The sequence below is a fragment of the Pelodiscus sinensis genome, chromosome 9 (genome assembly GCF_052426305.1).
Source record: "Pelodiscus sinensis isolate ZL-2025 chromosome 9, ASM5242630v1, whole genome shotgun sequence".
NCBI classification, from domain to species: domain Eukaryota; kingdom Metazoa; phylum Chordata; order Testudines; family Trionychidae; genus Pelodiscus; species Pelodiscus sinensis.
Genome location: NC_143060.1, coordinates 36,625,858 through 36,642,974, shown reverse-complemented (window position 1 = coordinate 36,642,974; position 17,117 = coordinate 36,625,858). Strand labels below are relative to the sequence as shown.

Here is a 17,117-nt window from a genome sequence, read left to right as displayed (position 1 = left end):
GAAGATGTGGGTAACTTGTGGGAGTAGATTTGTATTCTATAATCTAGATTCATTAAAAAATGATTACTTCATTCCCACTGTTAGAGATCATAGGATCATTTTATCTTTGATAGCTGTGGTTCTTGTTGACTTGTAGCAAAACTTCCAGCCAGTCCCTCTTTGAGATTGGAGAGGGTGCTGAGAGCAAGAGAAAACTTAACATCTTTGGTACTTCTTCATAAATCCCTTACGGTACATCTACATTGCAATGCTATTCCGAAATAACTTAGTCCACATCTACAACAGGCAGTTATTTTGAATTAAGTCCTCTAGCTTGATAGTATTTTAATGTTCCTACTCCAACTCCTTCATTGTACGAGGAATAAGGGAAGTCAGAGGAAGACTGCTGGATTTCGAAATAGATGCTGTGTGGACGCTTCCAATTTTGAAATAAGCTATGCAATTGATGTAGCTCAATATGCGTAGCTTATTTCGAGTTAAGCTGTATCGTGTAGTTGCACCCTTCTGTGCATGTCAGTCCTCAGGTAAAGTATTGCCTGTGGCATTTTACCTGTTCTTTTGATTTTTTTTTTTTGCCATTTTTATCTGGAGATATTGGGGGAATCTCACTACTTGTGTCGGGTACAGGCTGGTTCTGAATCCAGAGGCTAGCCCTATTGGTATCTTTGGGTATTTCCTTGGTATACGTTTGGTGAATCTAAAACATTTTTTGAATTTGTTCTCACATAGTATTTTAACAATCCCGTGCCTTTTCTTTTGGGCTGCTTCTAACAATGTTGGGAATTCTGGAAAACAGAATAACCTTTAGTCATAGTCTTTATAAGGTGCAAAATACATGCCAAGCACTTCAGGTTTTGTAGACTGTAGCTATCCCACAAAAAATACTTTTTCTACTTATTTGTGGCTTTCTGATCAAAGGCTACAAAAAATAACATTCACCGTTTCTTTTCCTTTTGTAACTTGCAGGTGGCGACAGACAAGGTTGCAGGAAAGCTGAGTTCTACTCTCTCATGGGTGAAGAACACTGTATCACACACTGTCAGTCAAATGGCCAGTCAGGTGGCAAGTCCATCTGCCTCCTTACACACTACATCCTCCTCTACCACTCTTTCTACTCCAGCACTATCGCCATCCTCACCAACACGGTTGAGTCCAGATGACTTGGAATTATTGGCTAAACTAGAAGAACAGAACAGGTGAGTTGGGTAACATGGTTTTACTATTTTGCTCTTGAAATTGTAAAATGAGAACTAAAATAGACTTAATAAAACTACAACAGAGAACCTATTAAAACGTATAATAGTAAGGTTTTTCCTGGACCAATATTTGACTCTATTTAAAACTGCTATTTGAAGGGGAAAGTTTGCATTTTAAATATTCTTAATCTGGGATTTTCAAGAAGCATCTGCTTTTGATGAACCTCTAAAACATCATTTGTTAACTTTTCTAGCTTTATAGAAATAATTAAACATGGTTTCTAGAATTTCACTGACTGCTGATGTTGGAGCCGATGAGATTCTGGGTTATGGTTTAAAGAGGAATGTCTCAAATCCCAATGCTTTCATATGGCCTGTTCCTTGGTTTTTGATTATACCAATGCTGGCTTTTAAACCTTTGTGAAAGGACTTGTGATTCTTGAGCAGTCTCGTTTTATCCTTCTCCCATGCTCACTGGAGCTTGTCCAGAGAAGCCTCTAAATGAGCCAGGATACAAAGACTCTTTAATGTAATCAGTAGCACCTCAGGCCTAATTGTGAGATTAACTAGTTTTAATCAGGCCTATTAAATTCTCTAATCCATTTTTCTGTGAATTATAGTCAGAGGTCCAGACACTCTGTTAAAGTGACATTTTAAGAACATGTTCTCAGCATCTGATGTAAAAGCATGGGCATTAAAGCACAGATACATTAATTTAGCAAACAATTTTCAGATGGCTTTAAAAATTTTCCATAAATGGAATTATCTCTTATCCCCCCGTGTCTTGTTTTTACAGGTTGGATTGCAGTATTTCTCCTTATTTCTTGAAAACTGGTCATTTTTATTTTATCTACAGTGAAATTTATGTACATTTTACTAGATCTTTATGATTGGTTATCGTACAATAGGCAAGAAGGGGTCCCATTGCTTATCTTCCTTCACACAACTTATACCAAGTCTGCTTTTTTTATGTCAAGATTACACTAAGGAGAGAGTTGTTGCAGCCATCAAGATAAATGCTGTGTATTGTACAAAACCTTGAATCTGTGCTTTAAAAAAATCTAACTGCTCTTTAGAAGTAAAGATTTGAACTCTGAACCAAGGAAGCTATTCTTATTTATGCTCACTAGAAAAATTGCTGCTGGTGAAATCTTTAAAAATTCAGATTTCTCTGTGTCGGAGAAAAATTGACCTACACAAGAAGATGGAGGATATAGATGGAGTAAAAAGTTCAGGCTACAGTGAAAGAAGCCAAAGGAGAAGTGACACACAAAAAACTTAAGTTTCTACAACCAAATATATGGTTTTAACTTGTATAAAAAGTAAACAGTTTTTCTAATTTAAGAAGGCTGCCTCCGAAGTGTACTCGAGTGGTGCAGTCCAGAGTACCAAAGGATTTGTTTGTAGATAGTAAATCATTGATAGGGTTTTACAGGCACCTAAGCAGTTTGTGTTCTGTCTTACAACATAAAGAAACTACGTGTTACGAATCTGATGGATTCAGTAAGGTAAGGTTCAAATTATAATAGAAGTGGAGTAGAAATGTTAAAAACTAAGGACAAAGAAAATATAGATGGTCAAAACCATTAGGCTATTGCAATCTTAAAATGTTATTCTGTGTTTTAAAAGAACATGTAGCTTTTCTTGTTTGGAATTTGATTATGCTAGTATGGTGTATGTTTAGAGAAACCTTTCTAGTTTTAAGTCAGTAGTGGAACATGGTAGGAGTGCGTTTTTCATTAAAACCTAGCCTACCATGTTCTATTACAGATTTACATACACAGTGCAACTGGCAAGTGATTCTGTTCACCTCAACTTTGTGGTTTTCTGTGATGAGACTTGTTTCATTTTCTTGGGGCTAAGTCCAGATTTAAACTTCTGCAACTATTGAACTTAAAGGGACACACTTCTGCTTCTTGAAGCCTTTTGTTCAAAAGTTACATTATAACTAAAAATAATGAAGCTGCAAAGGTCACACTTGTGGTAAAATGTTTCTTTTTATGGATTAAATCACATTCTGATATATGCTTTGTTTACAAGGTACTTAGGATATTTTGTAAATACTAATGGGCAGGAACAGAGAAGTGGAAAGACAGTGTAAATACCTGACTAAATGTTTCTTCTAGCTGAGCACCTAGATGTGTAGGTGCACTGAGATTTATGGACATATATGGTCAACACTGTCCAAGAATTATAATTTTCTGATAACAGCTCAACCTCATTCATATGGTGGTTAGATGTTACTTTTTAGCACAGGGACATTAGAATTTACTCAACTCATCATGTCTTTGGCTTTCATAATAATCACCCTTTCCTAAAAACACAGCTCCAATGCTAAGTGAAAATGAAACCTACTACGTATTCTCTTGACTTTCAAATGTAGTCAGATCTCGTTTCTATCAATACTTAGACTGAAGTTAATGGATTCATTTTTATTATAAGGCTCATTGCTAGTTGAATATAGGTAGATCTTAAAACCCAGTACCTGCAGTCCCTGAACTTTTCACCAAATCAGAAAGCTAACAATCTAAGCTCAGTAGTTGCGCCTCTGTTCCTCACCAGACAGAGACTATGGGCACAATAGAGAGTTTACAGTGTTTCAGCCACATCAGTGCAGGCACACTGCTCAGCAAGCTCCCTAATGTAGCCACTCTAAGAAGAGATGTGAGAGTTCTGTTGACTTAACTACTCCAACCCCATTAACAGTTGTAGCTATGTCACTTCATTTACAGTTACAAAACCATGTTAACTAAAACTGTTTGAATGAAAGTCTCTGTTGGATACATTCTATGAAGAGAAGGTGAAAGAGTTGACGTACCACCTTTAAACAATCCAGTTATCAGCAATTATGCAATCCAATGTTAGAAGACTTGTAACTAGCTTTGTATTTTGCAGACTGTTGGAGACAGACAGCAAGTCCTTGCGTTCAGTAAATGGATCAAGAAGAAACAGTGGTTCCTCCCTTGTATCTAGTTCATCCGCTTCGAGCAACCTCAGCCATCTGGAAGAAGATTCCTGGATGATTTGGGGAAGAATTGTAAATGAATGGGAAGATGTACGCAAAAAGAAAGAAAAGCAAATTAAGGTATTGGTCCATGTTGAAGGACACTTTTCATAGTGCAATGCAACTGGTGTTATTTTGTTTATTCTTCCATGATTATAGGGAAAAAATGATAGAAATTTCTAACTGAATCGATTTTTTCATTCTGAACATCAATCCTATTTATGTAACTGTCAAAATTATGTTCCCAGTCTGTGTTAATGGGATGCCAGATATATATATTCAGTACATCTCGAATATTGAGCATTTTAAATTAAATCTCCCATTGGAAATGGATTGCAAACTAGAAAGGATTCTTCATTCTTTTCTGAGGGTCCCCGTGGGTACTCCACTTAGGTGTGTCAGCGCTGCTGCGCACACAGCCCAGAGATCTTTGCTAGCAGTCTCCCAGCCACTGGCGTGTGCTGTGCTATTGTGCAATCACTCAGACTGACAGTTAGGCATGTGCCGGCGACTATTCCCTCAGTTCCTTCTCTACCACTGCCGGCATTGGTCACAATTAGTCAGTCTCCCTAACAGCATCAAAAGGAAACAGAAAGGGGGGGGGGGGAGGAAGAGAAGAGAAAACAGGAAAAGGATAACAACAGAAAGCAAAGCAGGTGAAGCGGCGCATGGGCATCCTTGCTGTGTCCCGCTTGCTTAAGAGACAACCAAAAAAACCAACAAACAAAACAACCTGGGACAGCAATCGCAGCAGCAGATGGGCACGAGCAGTGCCTGCACTGCCTAGGGCAAGACCATCCTCCCAGTCTCTGCCTGCATTGTTACAAGCTCTCCCCATGCTCTCAGAGAGCGACAGAATTACATACAAGACTAGTATTTTGGACAATGACTAGTATTTTGAAATGAGTAAAAGACTAGTATTTTGAATGAGCTGAGTCACAGCCTCATTTGACCTCACCTTGTTCATGGTGTCTCTTCTATGGCGACACAGAACAATCACTGGAGACCGCAGGAGCGTTATTTGACATACTCGGGCTCTTACTGAGTTTGGCAAAGTGTGCCCTCACTCCTACCTAGAGTCGGGAGTTTATAGGGGCACAGTTGGCCTGCACTCAAGGCATAGCCTCACTGCGGGACCCATAGATGGTTGAGAATGCGCGACTTGATCGTGTACATACAGAGTGGCTCGCATATCATGGCACGGACATTCCTGCAAATACTTGGACACATGACAGTGTCCACGTTTGTGGTCCTGAACGTCCATCTCCATATGAGGCCATTCCAGGCATGGCTAACACTCCATGTACTGCCTCAGGCACAACCCACTCCACCACACAACCCATGTGCCCAGCCGCGTCAGAGCCACCTGAAATTGGTGAACAGACTTAAACAACGTTGGTATAGGACTTCCACTTCAGACGTGACTTCATCCGTCACTGTCATGACAGACGCGTCCCTGCTGAGACGGGGCACCCATCTAGGGAGTGTGATATTACAGGGGCAATGGACAGGCAAGGAGTCCCAGCTTCGCATCAATGTGCTGGAGCCCAGAGCAGTCAGGGGGGCATGCTCCAAACTGCTTCTGCACATACAACAAAAAACATAAGGATGTTGTCGGACAATGTTGCAATGACATATTATATAAACAGGCGGGGGGGGGCATGAGGACTCGCAGCCTATGTGCAGAAGCAATGGAACTATGGCAATGGTGTATTATGCACAAAGTTGCACCTACTGCTATGCATTTGCCAAGCAAGGACAGTGTACTAGCGGATGCCCTCTGCATACAATTCTCACGGAACCACAAATGAGTGATCAACAAATCTATCATAACTACCTTTTCAGGAGATGGGGCTACTCGGTAGTAGATTTGTTTGCAATGCACTTCAACTCCAAGTGCCCCCTGTATTATTCCAGAGGGGCATTGGACCACAATCTCTAGGAGATGTGTTTACAATAGGCTGGGATTTCCCACTAGCTATTCCACTTATATGTCTAATACACCAAATGGTAATACAGGTCAAACGGGGCAGCATGGGTCATACTCATAGTCCCGATTGGCCAAGACAGATTTGGTACCCTACCATACTCCAACTCAGCACACGTCAGCCATACAAGTTTCTCCCGATACAAACTCTCTTGACTCAGGACAGGGCATATACCACGCCCCTGGCTACGTACACTAACTCTGCGAACCTGGATGCTTGTTGGCTCTCACACAAAGAGCTAACCCTGTCTCAGTGTCAGAGACATCCTAACTATCATAATTAATTCCAGGAGACAAATTACAAGATGAATTTACCTGCAGGAGTAGGCCAGATTTGCAGTCTGGAATTTGGCTCAGACACAGGATCCACACAAGGCAGGGATTTCGGACATTCTAGGCTATATCCTTCACCTGCAGGACACAGGACTATCATTTAGTTCCATCAAGGTACACTTAGCAGCTAGAGCAGCGATTCAGCCATCCATACAAGGGTACCCTGTTTTTCCCCCACACTGTTATGATGGGGGCTAATTTAACTACAACTAATCAGGAAAGAGATCTTGGAATCATCGTGGGTAGTTCTCTGAAGACATCCACGCAGTGTGCAGTGGCAGTCAAAAAAGCAAACAGGATGTTAGAAATCATTAAAGGAGGGATAGAGAATAAGACGGAGAAGATCTTATTGCCCTTATATAAATCCACGATATGCCCACATCTTGAATACTGCGTACAGATGTGGTGGTCTCATCTCAAAAAAGATATATTGACATTAGAAAAGGTTCAAAGAAGGCCAACTAAAATGATTAGGGGTTTGGAATGGGTCCCATATGAAGAGAGATTAAAGAGACTGGGACTTTTCAGCTTGGAAAAGAGGAGACTAAGGGGGGATATGATAGAGGTCTATAAAATCATGAGTGGAGTGGAGAAAGTGAATAAGGAAAAGTTATTTACTTGTTCCCATAATGTAAGAACTAGGGGCCACCATATGAAATGAATGGGCACTAGGTTTAAAACAAACACAAGGAAGTTCTTCACACAGCACACAGTCAATCTGTGGAACTCCTTGCCTGAGGAGGTTGTGAAGGCTAGGACCATAACAGGATTTAAAAGAGAACTAGATAAGTTCATGGAGGTTAAGTCCATTAATGGCTATTGGCCAGGATGGGTAAGGAATGGTGTCCCTACCCTCTGTTGTCAGAGGATGGAGATGGACGGCAGGAGAGAGATCGCTTGATCATTACATGTTAGGTTCACTCCCTCTGAGGCACCTGGCATTGGCCACTGTCAGTAGACAGGATACTGGGCTGGATGGACCTTTGGTCTGACCCAGTATGGCCATTCTTATGTTCTTAAAAGATTCCGGAAAAGGGTACAGAACCTGTATCCACCACAGAGCGATCCGGAGCCATCATGAGACTTGAATCTTGTGCTGGATTGACTCATGAAATGGCCTTTCAAGCCACTTGCAACCTGCTCACTACTACACCTATCGTTGAAAGTAGTTGTTCTGGTTTCGATAACATCAGCCAGGAGAGTGGGAAAGATAGCAGCAGTCATGTCGGACCTGCCGTACGCTGGATTCCACAAGGACACGTTTGTTCTTAGAATCCGAAATTCCTCCTCAACATACCTACCTCATTCCATTGTAACGAACGATATACCTATCTGTGTTCTTCTCGAAACCGCACAAGGACAGCACAGCACTGCACACGCTACATGTATGCAGGGCATTTGCCTTTTACCTGGAATGCACAACAGATTCCCAAAGAACAACCAGATTATTCGAGTCTTGCGCGGACAGGTCCAGAGGTCAGCCTGTCTCTAAACGGCAAATATCCACATGGAGTTTTACAAGCATATAGTTAGCTTACTCCCACAAACAGACAGCCACCAACAGTTATCCGAGTGCACTCCACGAGAGCAATATCTATGATAACTGCATTCCTCAAGGGTCCTCCAATAGACATCATTTGCAGGGCTGCAACAGGGGCCTCAGCCAATACTTTGCACAACATTACACTATTCAGTCCTCTTAGGACTCAGACAATATATTTGGACATACCAGACTGTCTAACATCCAATCCTGCATCATGGCGTGCCCACCTCCAAGCAGAAATACTGCCGTGTAGTCACCTAAGTGGAGCACCCCTGGGGGCCCTTGAAGAAGGGAAGGTTACTTACCTTGTGCAGTAACTGGAGTTCTTAGAGATGTGTCCCCATGGATTCTCCACACCTACCCATCCTCCTCCCCTCTGCTCTGGGCTAATACAGTCTGCCATAGAGAAGGAACAGAGAGAACAGTCGCCGGCACATGCCTAATGGTCATTATGAGTGATTGTGCAATAGCGCAGAACATGTTGGCGGCCAGGAGGCTGCTAGCAAAGATCTGCAGGCCATGTGCACAGTGGCGCTGACACACTTAAGTGGAGTACCCATGGGAATACACCTTAAACTCAAGTTACTGCATAAGGTGAGTAACTTTCCCTTTTCTTAAGTTCTTATTTTGGAACCAAAATATACTTCATGTTCAGAGCCCTGGTTTACTTATGTAAGGGCATGTGACTGAGTTTCATTTGTGCAGATGAGGATACTACAAATCTATAAGAGAACATCTGTCAAAAAATGTTAGAAAGCTCACTTACTGAGGGCAGCTAGGAATCTTTTCCTGGCAGGTGCAGACTCAAAATTGGATTTCTAGAACTTTGTGGGTGCAAATATAACCTGCCAACTACGATCAGTATAAATCAATGCAATGCTCTCTTCCCAGAGAGAGCTGACCTGAGTTTTGTCAGTTTTGCTGCTGCTACATTTTAATGTCATGGTTTTTTGGTATTTTTACTAGCCGTAAAACTGGTCAAAAGACTATGTGGGGAACCTGGCTAACAGATTTAATGAGTGTTAATGGCATATCTTTTCAGTGAGCTTTCTTTTGCTTTTCACCCATCTCTACTAGTAAAGTTAAACTGTGCTAATGTAGATACAGGGCATAGTAGTATGCAACAGCTTCCCGTTAATGCCAATGGGCATTATTTTGGCTGCAGAGAATCTTCAGATTTGGCTGACACTGAGTTGTAGACCTGGATACATTTTTGAGGCTCTGAATAGAATTGTACATTATTTTTTCAGGCAGGTTGACACATGTTGTATCCTAGACTCTTTCATCCACTTCAAAGCATGAACTTGGGGGTAACCCTGAAAGATGACCTTAGGGATTCCACCTTTTAGTATCCTTAGTGTGCATAAAGAAAGATGCTATGCCTGTTGCCTAGCGCAGTGTTTTCCTTATATACACCCAGCTGCTACTACTGTTTCTTCAGGTGTGTGGGAAAAGTGAATCTTTGTTACCTTGGAGAGTACGTACATAATTAACTTAATTCAAGGAGACATGGGGAGATAACCCTCCCCTGCCACATTGAGCATAAGGTGTAGAGGTCCAGGGGATCTGGTAGAATATTGTTGGAAGTTTAGGGGCAGAGTTACCACATGGGGGCAGGATGTGAGGATGTATCATAAAAGGCTTCCATGTATTGATGGGAGCATAGCTGGCTCAGAGCTGCAAAGATACTCCTAGGCTACGTCTACACTGGCCCCTTTTCCGGAAGGGGCATGTAAATTTCAAGAGTCGTCGTAGGGAAATCCGCGGGGGATTTAAATATCCCCCGCGGCATTTAAATAAAAATGTCCGCCGCTTTTTTCCGGCTTTTAAAAAAGCCGGAAAAGAGCGTCTAGACTGGTCCCGATCCTCCGGAAAAAGTGCCCTTTTCCGGAGGCTCTTATTCTTACTTCAAAGTAAGAATAAGAGCCTCCGGAAAAGGGCACTTTTTCCGGAGGATCGGGACCAGTCTAGACGCTCTTTTCCGGCTTTTTTAAAAGCCGGAAAAAAGCGGCGGACATTTTTATTTAAATGCCGCGGGGGATATTTAAATCCCCCGCGGATTTCCCTACGACGACTCTTGAAATTTACATGCCCCTTCCGGAAAAGGGGCCAGTGTAGACGTAGCCCTAAAGTGGAGCTAAAGAGAGGCCTGGCTCCTTTGGGGAGATTGAAGGGCTCAGTTCAGTGCTACTGTGCTTCAGAACAGCTCCTGCTGTAGTGGAGATACATTCCTTTTCTTCTGGACTTCACCAAGAAACAGTGTAACTCTTAAAAACTGTTACTTTTAAAACTGCCCTTGCTCTTGGAAACTTCCAGAAGAGACTGTGCTGAGGGGGATTTTTATATATTCAAAAACTGTAATGTGATGTTAAATTGAAGACCTGGAAATTAAAAGTACCTATTCAACTTTCACAGGATTTATCCTCTAAATTAATGGGGCGTTAACTGCAAGGGTGTTTGAAATCAGCATTATAATAATGCGTTCAACCTCAACTATGAAAAGATTGCTTCTTCATAATAATTCTTTACATAAAGCAATGACAGCCACTGGTTATTTTTTCTTTTTATCATTTTGATATTTTATTAGTGCAAGGCATACTGAAGTAAAAGGTTATTCTGTTTCAAGAACCTATACAAGAAAGATTAGATGAAGTGCTAGAAAATGCACATGAAAGAAACTATTTTGCAATGTTGAGGGAATGGCTTTGTGGTTTGTGGTTTAAGAATCCATGCAGTTCTTAAACTTCCTGAGCCTATATCTTGTTTTAAAAGCGCATGAAGCAACCAAACCCCTTATCACTCAGTATTTCTTGACAGATTTGGAAATACTAGTCCCATACTAAAGTGCCTACGGAATGAGGCAGAGTATGTAAGTTGTTAAGGGACCCAATAAGTTTCATGTATACAAATTTATTCAAGAGAAGATTGTATTGTATAATAGCTGTCTGTAGCTAATTTTCTTTTGTGAAAATTTGTCCTAGAACATGGAACCAAAAAAGTCAGAGAACCTGAACATACAACCTTCTTGCTTCACCTTTGTCTCTGAATTCATTTTCTAATACCTTTAAAAATATATGAAGCACTGACACCTGAAATGAATAAAAATATCTAGAATTTCCTGTAGATACTGACTCTAGACAAGCAGACCTCTTATCTAAATAATATAAAAATAGGATTTTTGTACCATATTAATGTTGTAGCGTAACATGCCTAAAATGGTAAAAGGTTGGCAAATAACACTATTAGCTAATCATACTATGTAATAATTTTGTTAGTGTTAATTACACTTTTAAAATGTTAGCTCCTAGAGGATTATTGCAGCCGAAGACTTCTCATCTCTGAATCAAAGGTTACAAATGCAACAGGGTGTTGTCATTTGAAGGCATTTTTGGTGGAACATTAAAATAAGGGTGCCAGTTAAGTTCTGGTACTTAATAGCCATGTGGTGGTGCTTGAAAGTATGTACAACTGCTTAGATACTCATAAGATAGATATCCTAATTTGAGAAGTAATTGTATTCGTGAGTCTACGCCCTCCTGAAAATACATGTAAAAAGTGTTTAAATTGCATAATAATCATAGTCTCGGAGCATCTTCTTGGTCAATACTCCCTTCTTTTTGCTATTCAGTGGAAACAAAGCTGAGTATAAATGTCAGTGCAACTAAACATCCATCCATCTCTAAGGCTTTGTGTACACTAAATGGAAGATCTGCTGCCGCGGTCAATCTTCTGGAGTTAGAGTTAAGATTGGCTAAATCAAACGGAGGGCTCCCTGGCTACATCTAGTACTCCTGCACTTGCCAGGAATAAGGGAAGCTGACGAGCATTTGCTCCCATCAGTTCTGCTGTGGAGACAGACAAGCTCAGCTTAAGGTAAGCAACTCCAGCTCCATAGAATACGTTGTTGGAGTTGCGTACCTTAAACCTAGCTGTTGGGTCTAATTTAGACCTGGCCATGTTTAATTGTAGATTAAAGTGCATATTATGGAGACTATAACTGTTTTATGATCTACTTTTCCTTTATAAACCCACTTAGGTCATGAGAAATTTCCTTCAATGAAATTATATGTTAAATGTTTGTTTAGAAATGTTTTAGTAATTTACGTATTTATACTGTATGAAGCAATAATGAGTTTCCTTTCCTTTTTCTTATGCTTCAGGAACTTGTTCGAAAAGGGATACCTCATCACTTTAGAGCAATAGTTTGGCAGCTTTTATGCACTGCTCAAAGCATGCCAATAAAGGATCAATATTCAGAGCTTTTGAAAATGACATCTCCTTGTGAAAAACTGATAAGAAGGGACATTGCTAGAACATATCCTGAACATGATTTTTTTAAAGAAAAAGACAGTCTTGGACAGGAGGTTTTATTTAATGTTATGAAGGTAAGTTAATGATTGTTCTTTTTGAATATATGGTATTGAACATGGATGGAGGCTTGAAAAATATTCATGGAGCTTAAACTTGCATAATTTTTAAGAGCCTCTAGTTTTTGGCAATTGGACTTTCAAGGCTGTAACAGAGTATAAAAATGGTTGTTACCTCTGGATAGGGCAGTTTCAAAGACGGCTTGCAGATATTTATATTTTTAGCTATTTATTAGCAGTAGAAAATATTTACTTGATTACCTTAGATTAAGATAATATCAAAACTAATACTAACAACATACTGAAAATACCTTGTGCTGAAAAGCAAAACAAACACTGATACTGGAACGGTTAACAAAACTTTGAAAATTAGAAGTTCCATTTAGTCTGCAAGGAATCATGTTGAATCTAGGTGTTGCACAAAGTGAAGGGAAACATCCATACTGATCTGAAGTTTACATTGCTGAAGCACAAGTTGACTTTTGGATAAATTGTTACCCTGAAGATAGAATTTTGTGACATTGATTAGCTGACTTCATTATTTTAGGGCCTAATTTAGAAAAGATTTTCTAGGCCTTAGTTTTATGAAGTCTTTATTGAGCAAAAAAGTTGGTCAGCTGCCAAATCCCATAATCCAATAACCCTCAGATTCTGTAAATAAAAGCTAAAGAGTCAACAGAATTTATGAAAACTGTCCTCCTCTTAACTCCATAGCATTTGCTCTTCAATGAAATGTGCCTGTCCTCCCCCCCCCCCTTAACTCCATAGCATTTGCTCTTCAATGAAATGAGCCTGTCCTCTCCCCCGCCCCGTCCCCCCCAAAATAGCTGTGCTTTAGACAAAAGCTACTCTCAGTCTATCTGTAGGCCAGGCTATGTCATTGCAAGCATAGGCGTGTGCAGCACATTTCATTAGGGTGTGCACCCAAAGAATTTTTTTAAATGTACTTTGACCCCCCATTAGCCACACCCCTGACCCCTGTTAACCATGCCCCTGGCCCCCATTAGCCACGCCTCTGGAGGTAACCCTCTCTGGGCAAGATGGGCACATGACTAAAAGTAAGAAGTGTTATGTGACCTTTCCCTCCTTCTTCCCCCCCAGGACTGTTCCCACCATCCTCCTACCAATAGAGATTAGTTTGGCCCCCACCAACTCCCCCCTCCATATGCAACTATCGGGCAATTGCATTTACCCAATGTGTGTGACAGTAATGCGGGGGTGGAGGCTGGGGGGAAGTGTTCCCTGTAAGTTTCCTCCCATGAGCAGAATGAATTTTGTGCTGTGCACCAGTACTCAGTTCATGTGGCTTGTTTGGATGTGCCATTGTGGCACCCAAGTTATTAATAAATATCTACCTTTGCACTCTGCTGCCATGTCTACTCTCCTTGCTCCATCAACTCCCCTGGTACCTGCTGCCCCCCAACCCTTCACCCTCCTCTGCTGTCCTAACTCCTGCCCTTCTCACTGCCCTTAGCCTTCCTGAGACCTGCCCTCCCTCCACCAGCCCTTCTCTCCCCCCTGTGCCCACTCCTCCAGTAGCCCCACTCTGATCATGTGAGCTACCCCTTCTCACCCCTCGTCTAACACCTCCCTCGCCTCTCTCCTCTGGTGCTGGTCCCTCCCCTGCAGGTGTCTGCCCTTCTGCTTCACCTCCAGAATCTCCTGGCTCTTACATCTTCCTTTACCCCTGCAACCTCCTAGTGCCTCCCCCTTCCCTCACTGCCCCTGCCCCCTTTTCCCTTTTTCCCTGATGCCCACCCCCTCACCACCCTTTGCCCCCATTCCCCTCATGCCCCTGTGCCCTCACACATGACTTGCTCCAACCCCACCTTCCTCATGCCTTCCCCTTCTGTCAAGCCTTCTCCCAGCACCTCCCCCTCCAATCCCCAATGCCCTTACTCTCTCCTCTTTCAGCATCACCCTGTCCCCGTCCTACTGACACTTCCCCTCCTGCCCTTTTCCTCATTGTCTCCACTTCACCCCCTAGCATTTGTCTCCTCTACCTTGTCCTTTTGGTGCCTTCCCCTTTCTTCCCCCTCTCCCCTCCCTCTGCATACAAGCCCCTTCCACCTCTTCCCCTTTCTTCCTCCTCCACCCTCCCCCACTGCAAATGCCCCTTCCTCTTATTTTCCCCCCCCCCCTTACCTTCAGCTTCTGCCTTACAGCTTGTAGGGCTGGAGTCAGAGCCAGCCCAAGCTGCAGGGCCGGGGAGGGGCACCCCCGGGGCGCCACATGGTGTTGTAGGGCGGGGCCCGGGCTGCAAAAATGGCTCGGGCTGCCGTCTGTAGTCAGGCCCCAGCTGCTTTTGGAGCTGGGCTGCTGGGTTTTAAAGTTCCCGGCGTTTCCCCTCTCACCTGTTGCATGGCGTTTGAGAACGCTGTGCTTGGGCTCTCTCTGCCCCACAGTGCCCAGTAGATGGCTGCGGGGAATTTAAAGTGAGGGGCTGTGGCGCTCCGTCACAAATTCCCCTCTTCCTCCAGCACCTGCTGGCTGGCCCCAGACGTTAAGGTGTGCCTGGGCACACCCTGTGCGCATGCCTATGATTGCAAGTGTAGGCATTGCAGATGACTGGAAGAAAAGAAGTGATGGTGTTGTGCAACCTGTTGCCCAGATATATCTTCCTAGAATTAACAAATTCCTCTGGTTGAAGACTGCATGCATCCCCTTGAAAAGGGGGTCACAAAAATAACATGAAACGAGTCTATTCTCTGCTGGCATAGGGAGCATTTCAGCTCATTTCTCTGAAACAGAATGCTGACACTAGATCATTTGATGTCTGAATAGAAATTCTGTAATTGATTAGGAATTTAGAGAAGGAAGGGTATTCTGAAGGCCAGATTTGTTGAAATGTCTGCAGGGGCTATGGTAGCATGAATATTGCTACCTTACTATCATGATGTTCTTTAGGCAAGCTGGGGAGCGGAAGTCATTCCAGCCGTCTGTCATACCTAGCGGAGTTAAAGGAAAAATGATTGATGTAAACTGGCCTTGAACAGAGCAAACAACTAGGAAACAGCCTGGCAAACATGAAGCTTTGGTCTTCAACTTCACAAGTAAAATGTTAGTTAATTTAGGAGACATTTTGAAACTGCTTAGCGGAGAGCCCTTTATCCCCTTTTTTTGACTCAGTTGAGGATAGGAATCTAGTTCCTGAACATGGGCACAGCTTTGAGTGACTGTTTCCATATACAATCAAGAACTTTACAAATATAATAGCTGTGTGGTTGACATAGGAGTTAGTCTTGCTACACTAGAATCCATTAAAGACAGAGCAATATTCAAAATATTCATTCCAGAATGAATATCTTTGAAACCTTTAATCTACCCTTGGATGCTTGCTCTTTAGATGCCGATCCAAAATAGCTTCAGTTGTCAGATGACTGCTCCAACAGGAAGAACCATGTCTGTTTTCTTTCAGAGGTTCACCAGTCGAGTGTTATGTTCAGTTTAAGCACGAGTCATTTTTCTTGTCATTTTAAGATTCTGCCAACTGAAAAGGGTGAATAAAAGTTGACCTACTTTTAGCAGCTAGAAACAAAAGTAGAAAAACAGCAACCGGTGTGAAAATAAGCATGCTTTCAAAATCTTAAAGATTTTTTTATCTTCTAGGCTTATTCTTTAGTGGATCGTGAGGTTGGATACTGTCAAGGAAGTGCTTTTATAGTTGGGCTGCTGCTTATGCAGGTAAACCAAGAATTACATCAAATGTTTGTAACTTATAATGTTTTACTAGACTGCAGAACATGGCACAGTACCATGAGATGGGATTTTTTTTTCTGTGATTTCCTTTTCCAGAACCTCGTCATGGCAGTGGACTGCCAAATACTTCACTAGTCAAGGACATTTAAAGTTATTTAACAAAATCAAATTATTTTTTGCTTTCCTTGCTTCTGTCCTTCCCTTTGTATAAGAAGTGACCTTTTTCAATGAAGAGGAAACACTTATTTATTTCTAAACTTGGGTGACCACAAAGTTTCATTGGAATTATTAATGTACCAAACTTCAGAGCTGTTTCTTTCATTCTTAGAGCCATACTGCTCTAGAATAGAACAGGTTTTATAGACTGGAAGGCCAGAAGGGACCATTGTGATTATCTAGTCTGGCCTTCTATATTAATCATAGATCATCTCTAAAATAATGCCTATAGCCGTATTTCTTAGGAAAAATTTCTTCTTGATTTAAAAATCAGTGATGGAGAAAATATTGTAATTCCTTGGTACATTGTTCCAATAGTTATTCTCACTGTTTGCAAATGTTTACCTTAATGCCAGTCAGATTTGTCTACTTCAGCTTCCAGCCATTGAATTGTTTCAGTCTTTCTCTGCTAGATTGAAGAATCCATTATTAAATGTGTTTCCTATGTAGATTATTTTAAGTTCATTGTCAGAACAGGGACATGTAATTCTTTTGGCTAATTTAAGTAGTTATGTAGTGTCTTTCTGGGTAAACCATAATAAGTGTTATAGTCCCCTTTAAAATGTTTTTTAAAAATTGAGCAAAAAATTTGGCTTGTCACCAAAAGTTTTCATCGTGACTTTATTTCTAATATAGATGCCAGAAGAAGAAGCATTTTGTGTGTTTGTCAAATTAATGCAAGATTACAGACTTAGAGAACTCTTTAAACCGAGTATGGCTGAGCTGGGCCTTTGTATGTACCAATTTGAATGCATGATACAGGTAACTGTAT

At 41.6% G+C, this 17,117-nt stretch overlaps 1 protein-coding gene across 5 annotated transcripts in view; it reads left to right on the top strand.

Annotated features, from left to right (window-relative positions):
- Nucleotides 1-17,117, top strand: part of EVI5 (ecotropic viral integration site 5) — a 130,709-nt gene that overhangs the window by 22,209 nt on the left and 91,383 nt on the right. For 4 of the 5 annotated variants that reach the window (XM_075936544.2, XM_075936541.2, XM_075936543.2 and 1 more), the window contains 5 exons: nucleotides 967-1,196; nucleotides 4,092-4,281; nucleotides 12,224-12,448; nucleotides 16,040-16,114; nucleotides 16,982-17,107. In XM_075936544.2, the coding sequence (XP_075792659.1) occupies nucleotides 1,048-1,196; nucleotides 4,092-4,281; nucleotides 12,224-12,448; nucleotides 16,040-16,114; nucleotides 16,982-17,107 (765 nt within the window). In that variant the 5' untranslated portion in view covers nucleotides 967-1,047. Of the gene's footprint in view, nucleotides 1-966; nucleotides 1,197-2,098; nucleotides 2,705-4,091; nucleotides 4,282-12,223; nucleotides 12,449-16,039; nucleotides 16,115-16,981; nucleotides 17,108-17,117 lie in introns of those variants that run through there. The other variant, XM_006114165.5, reaches the window with a different exon arrangement.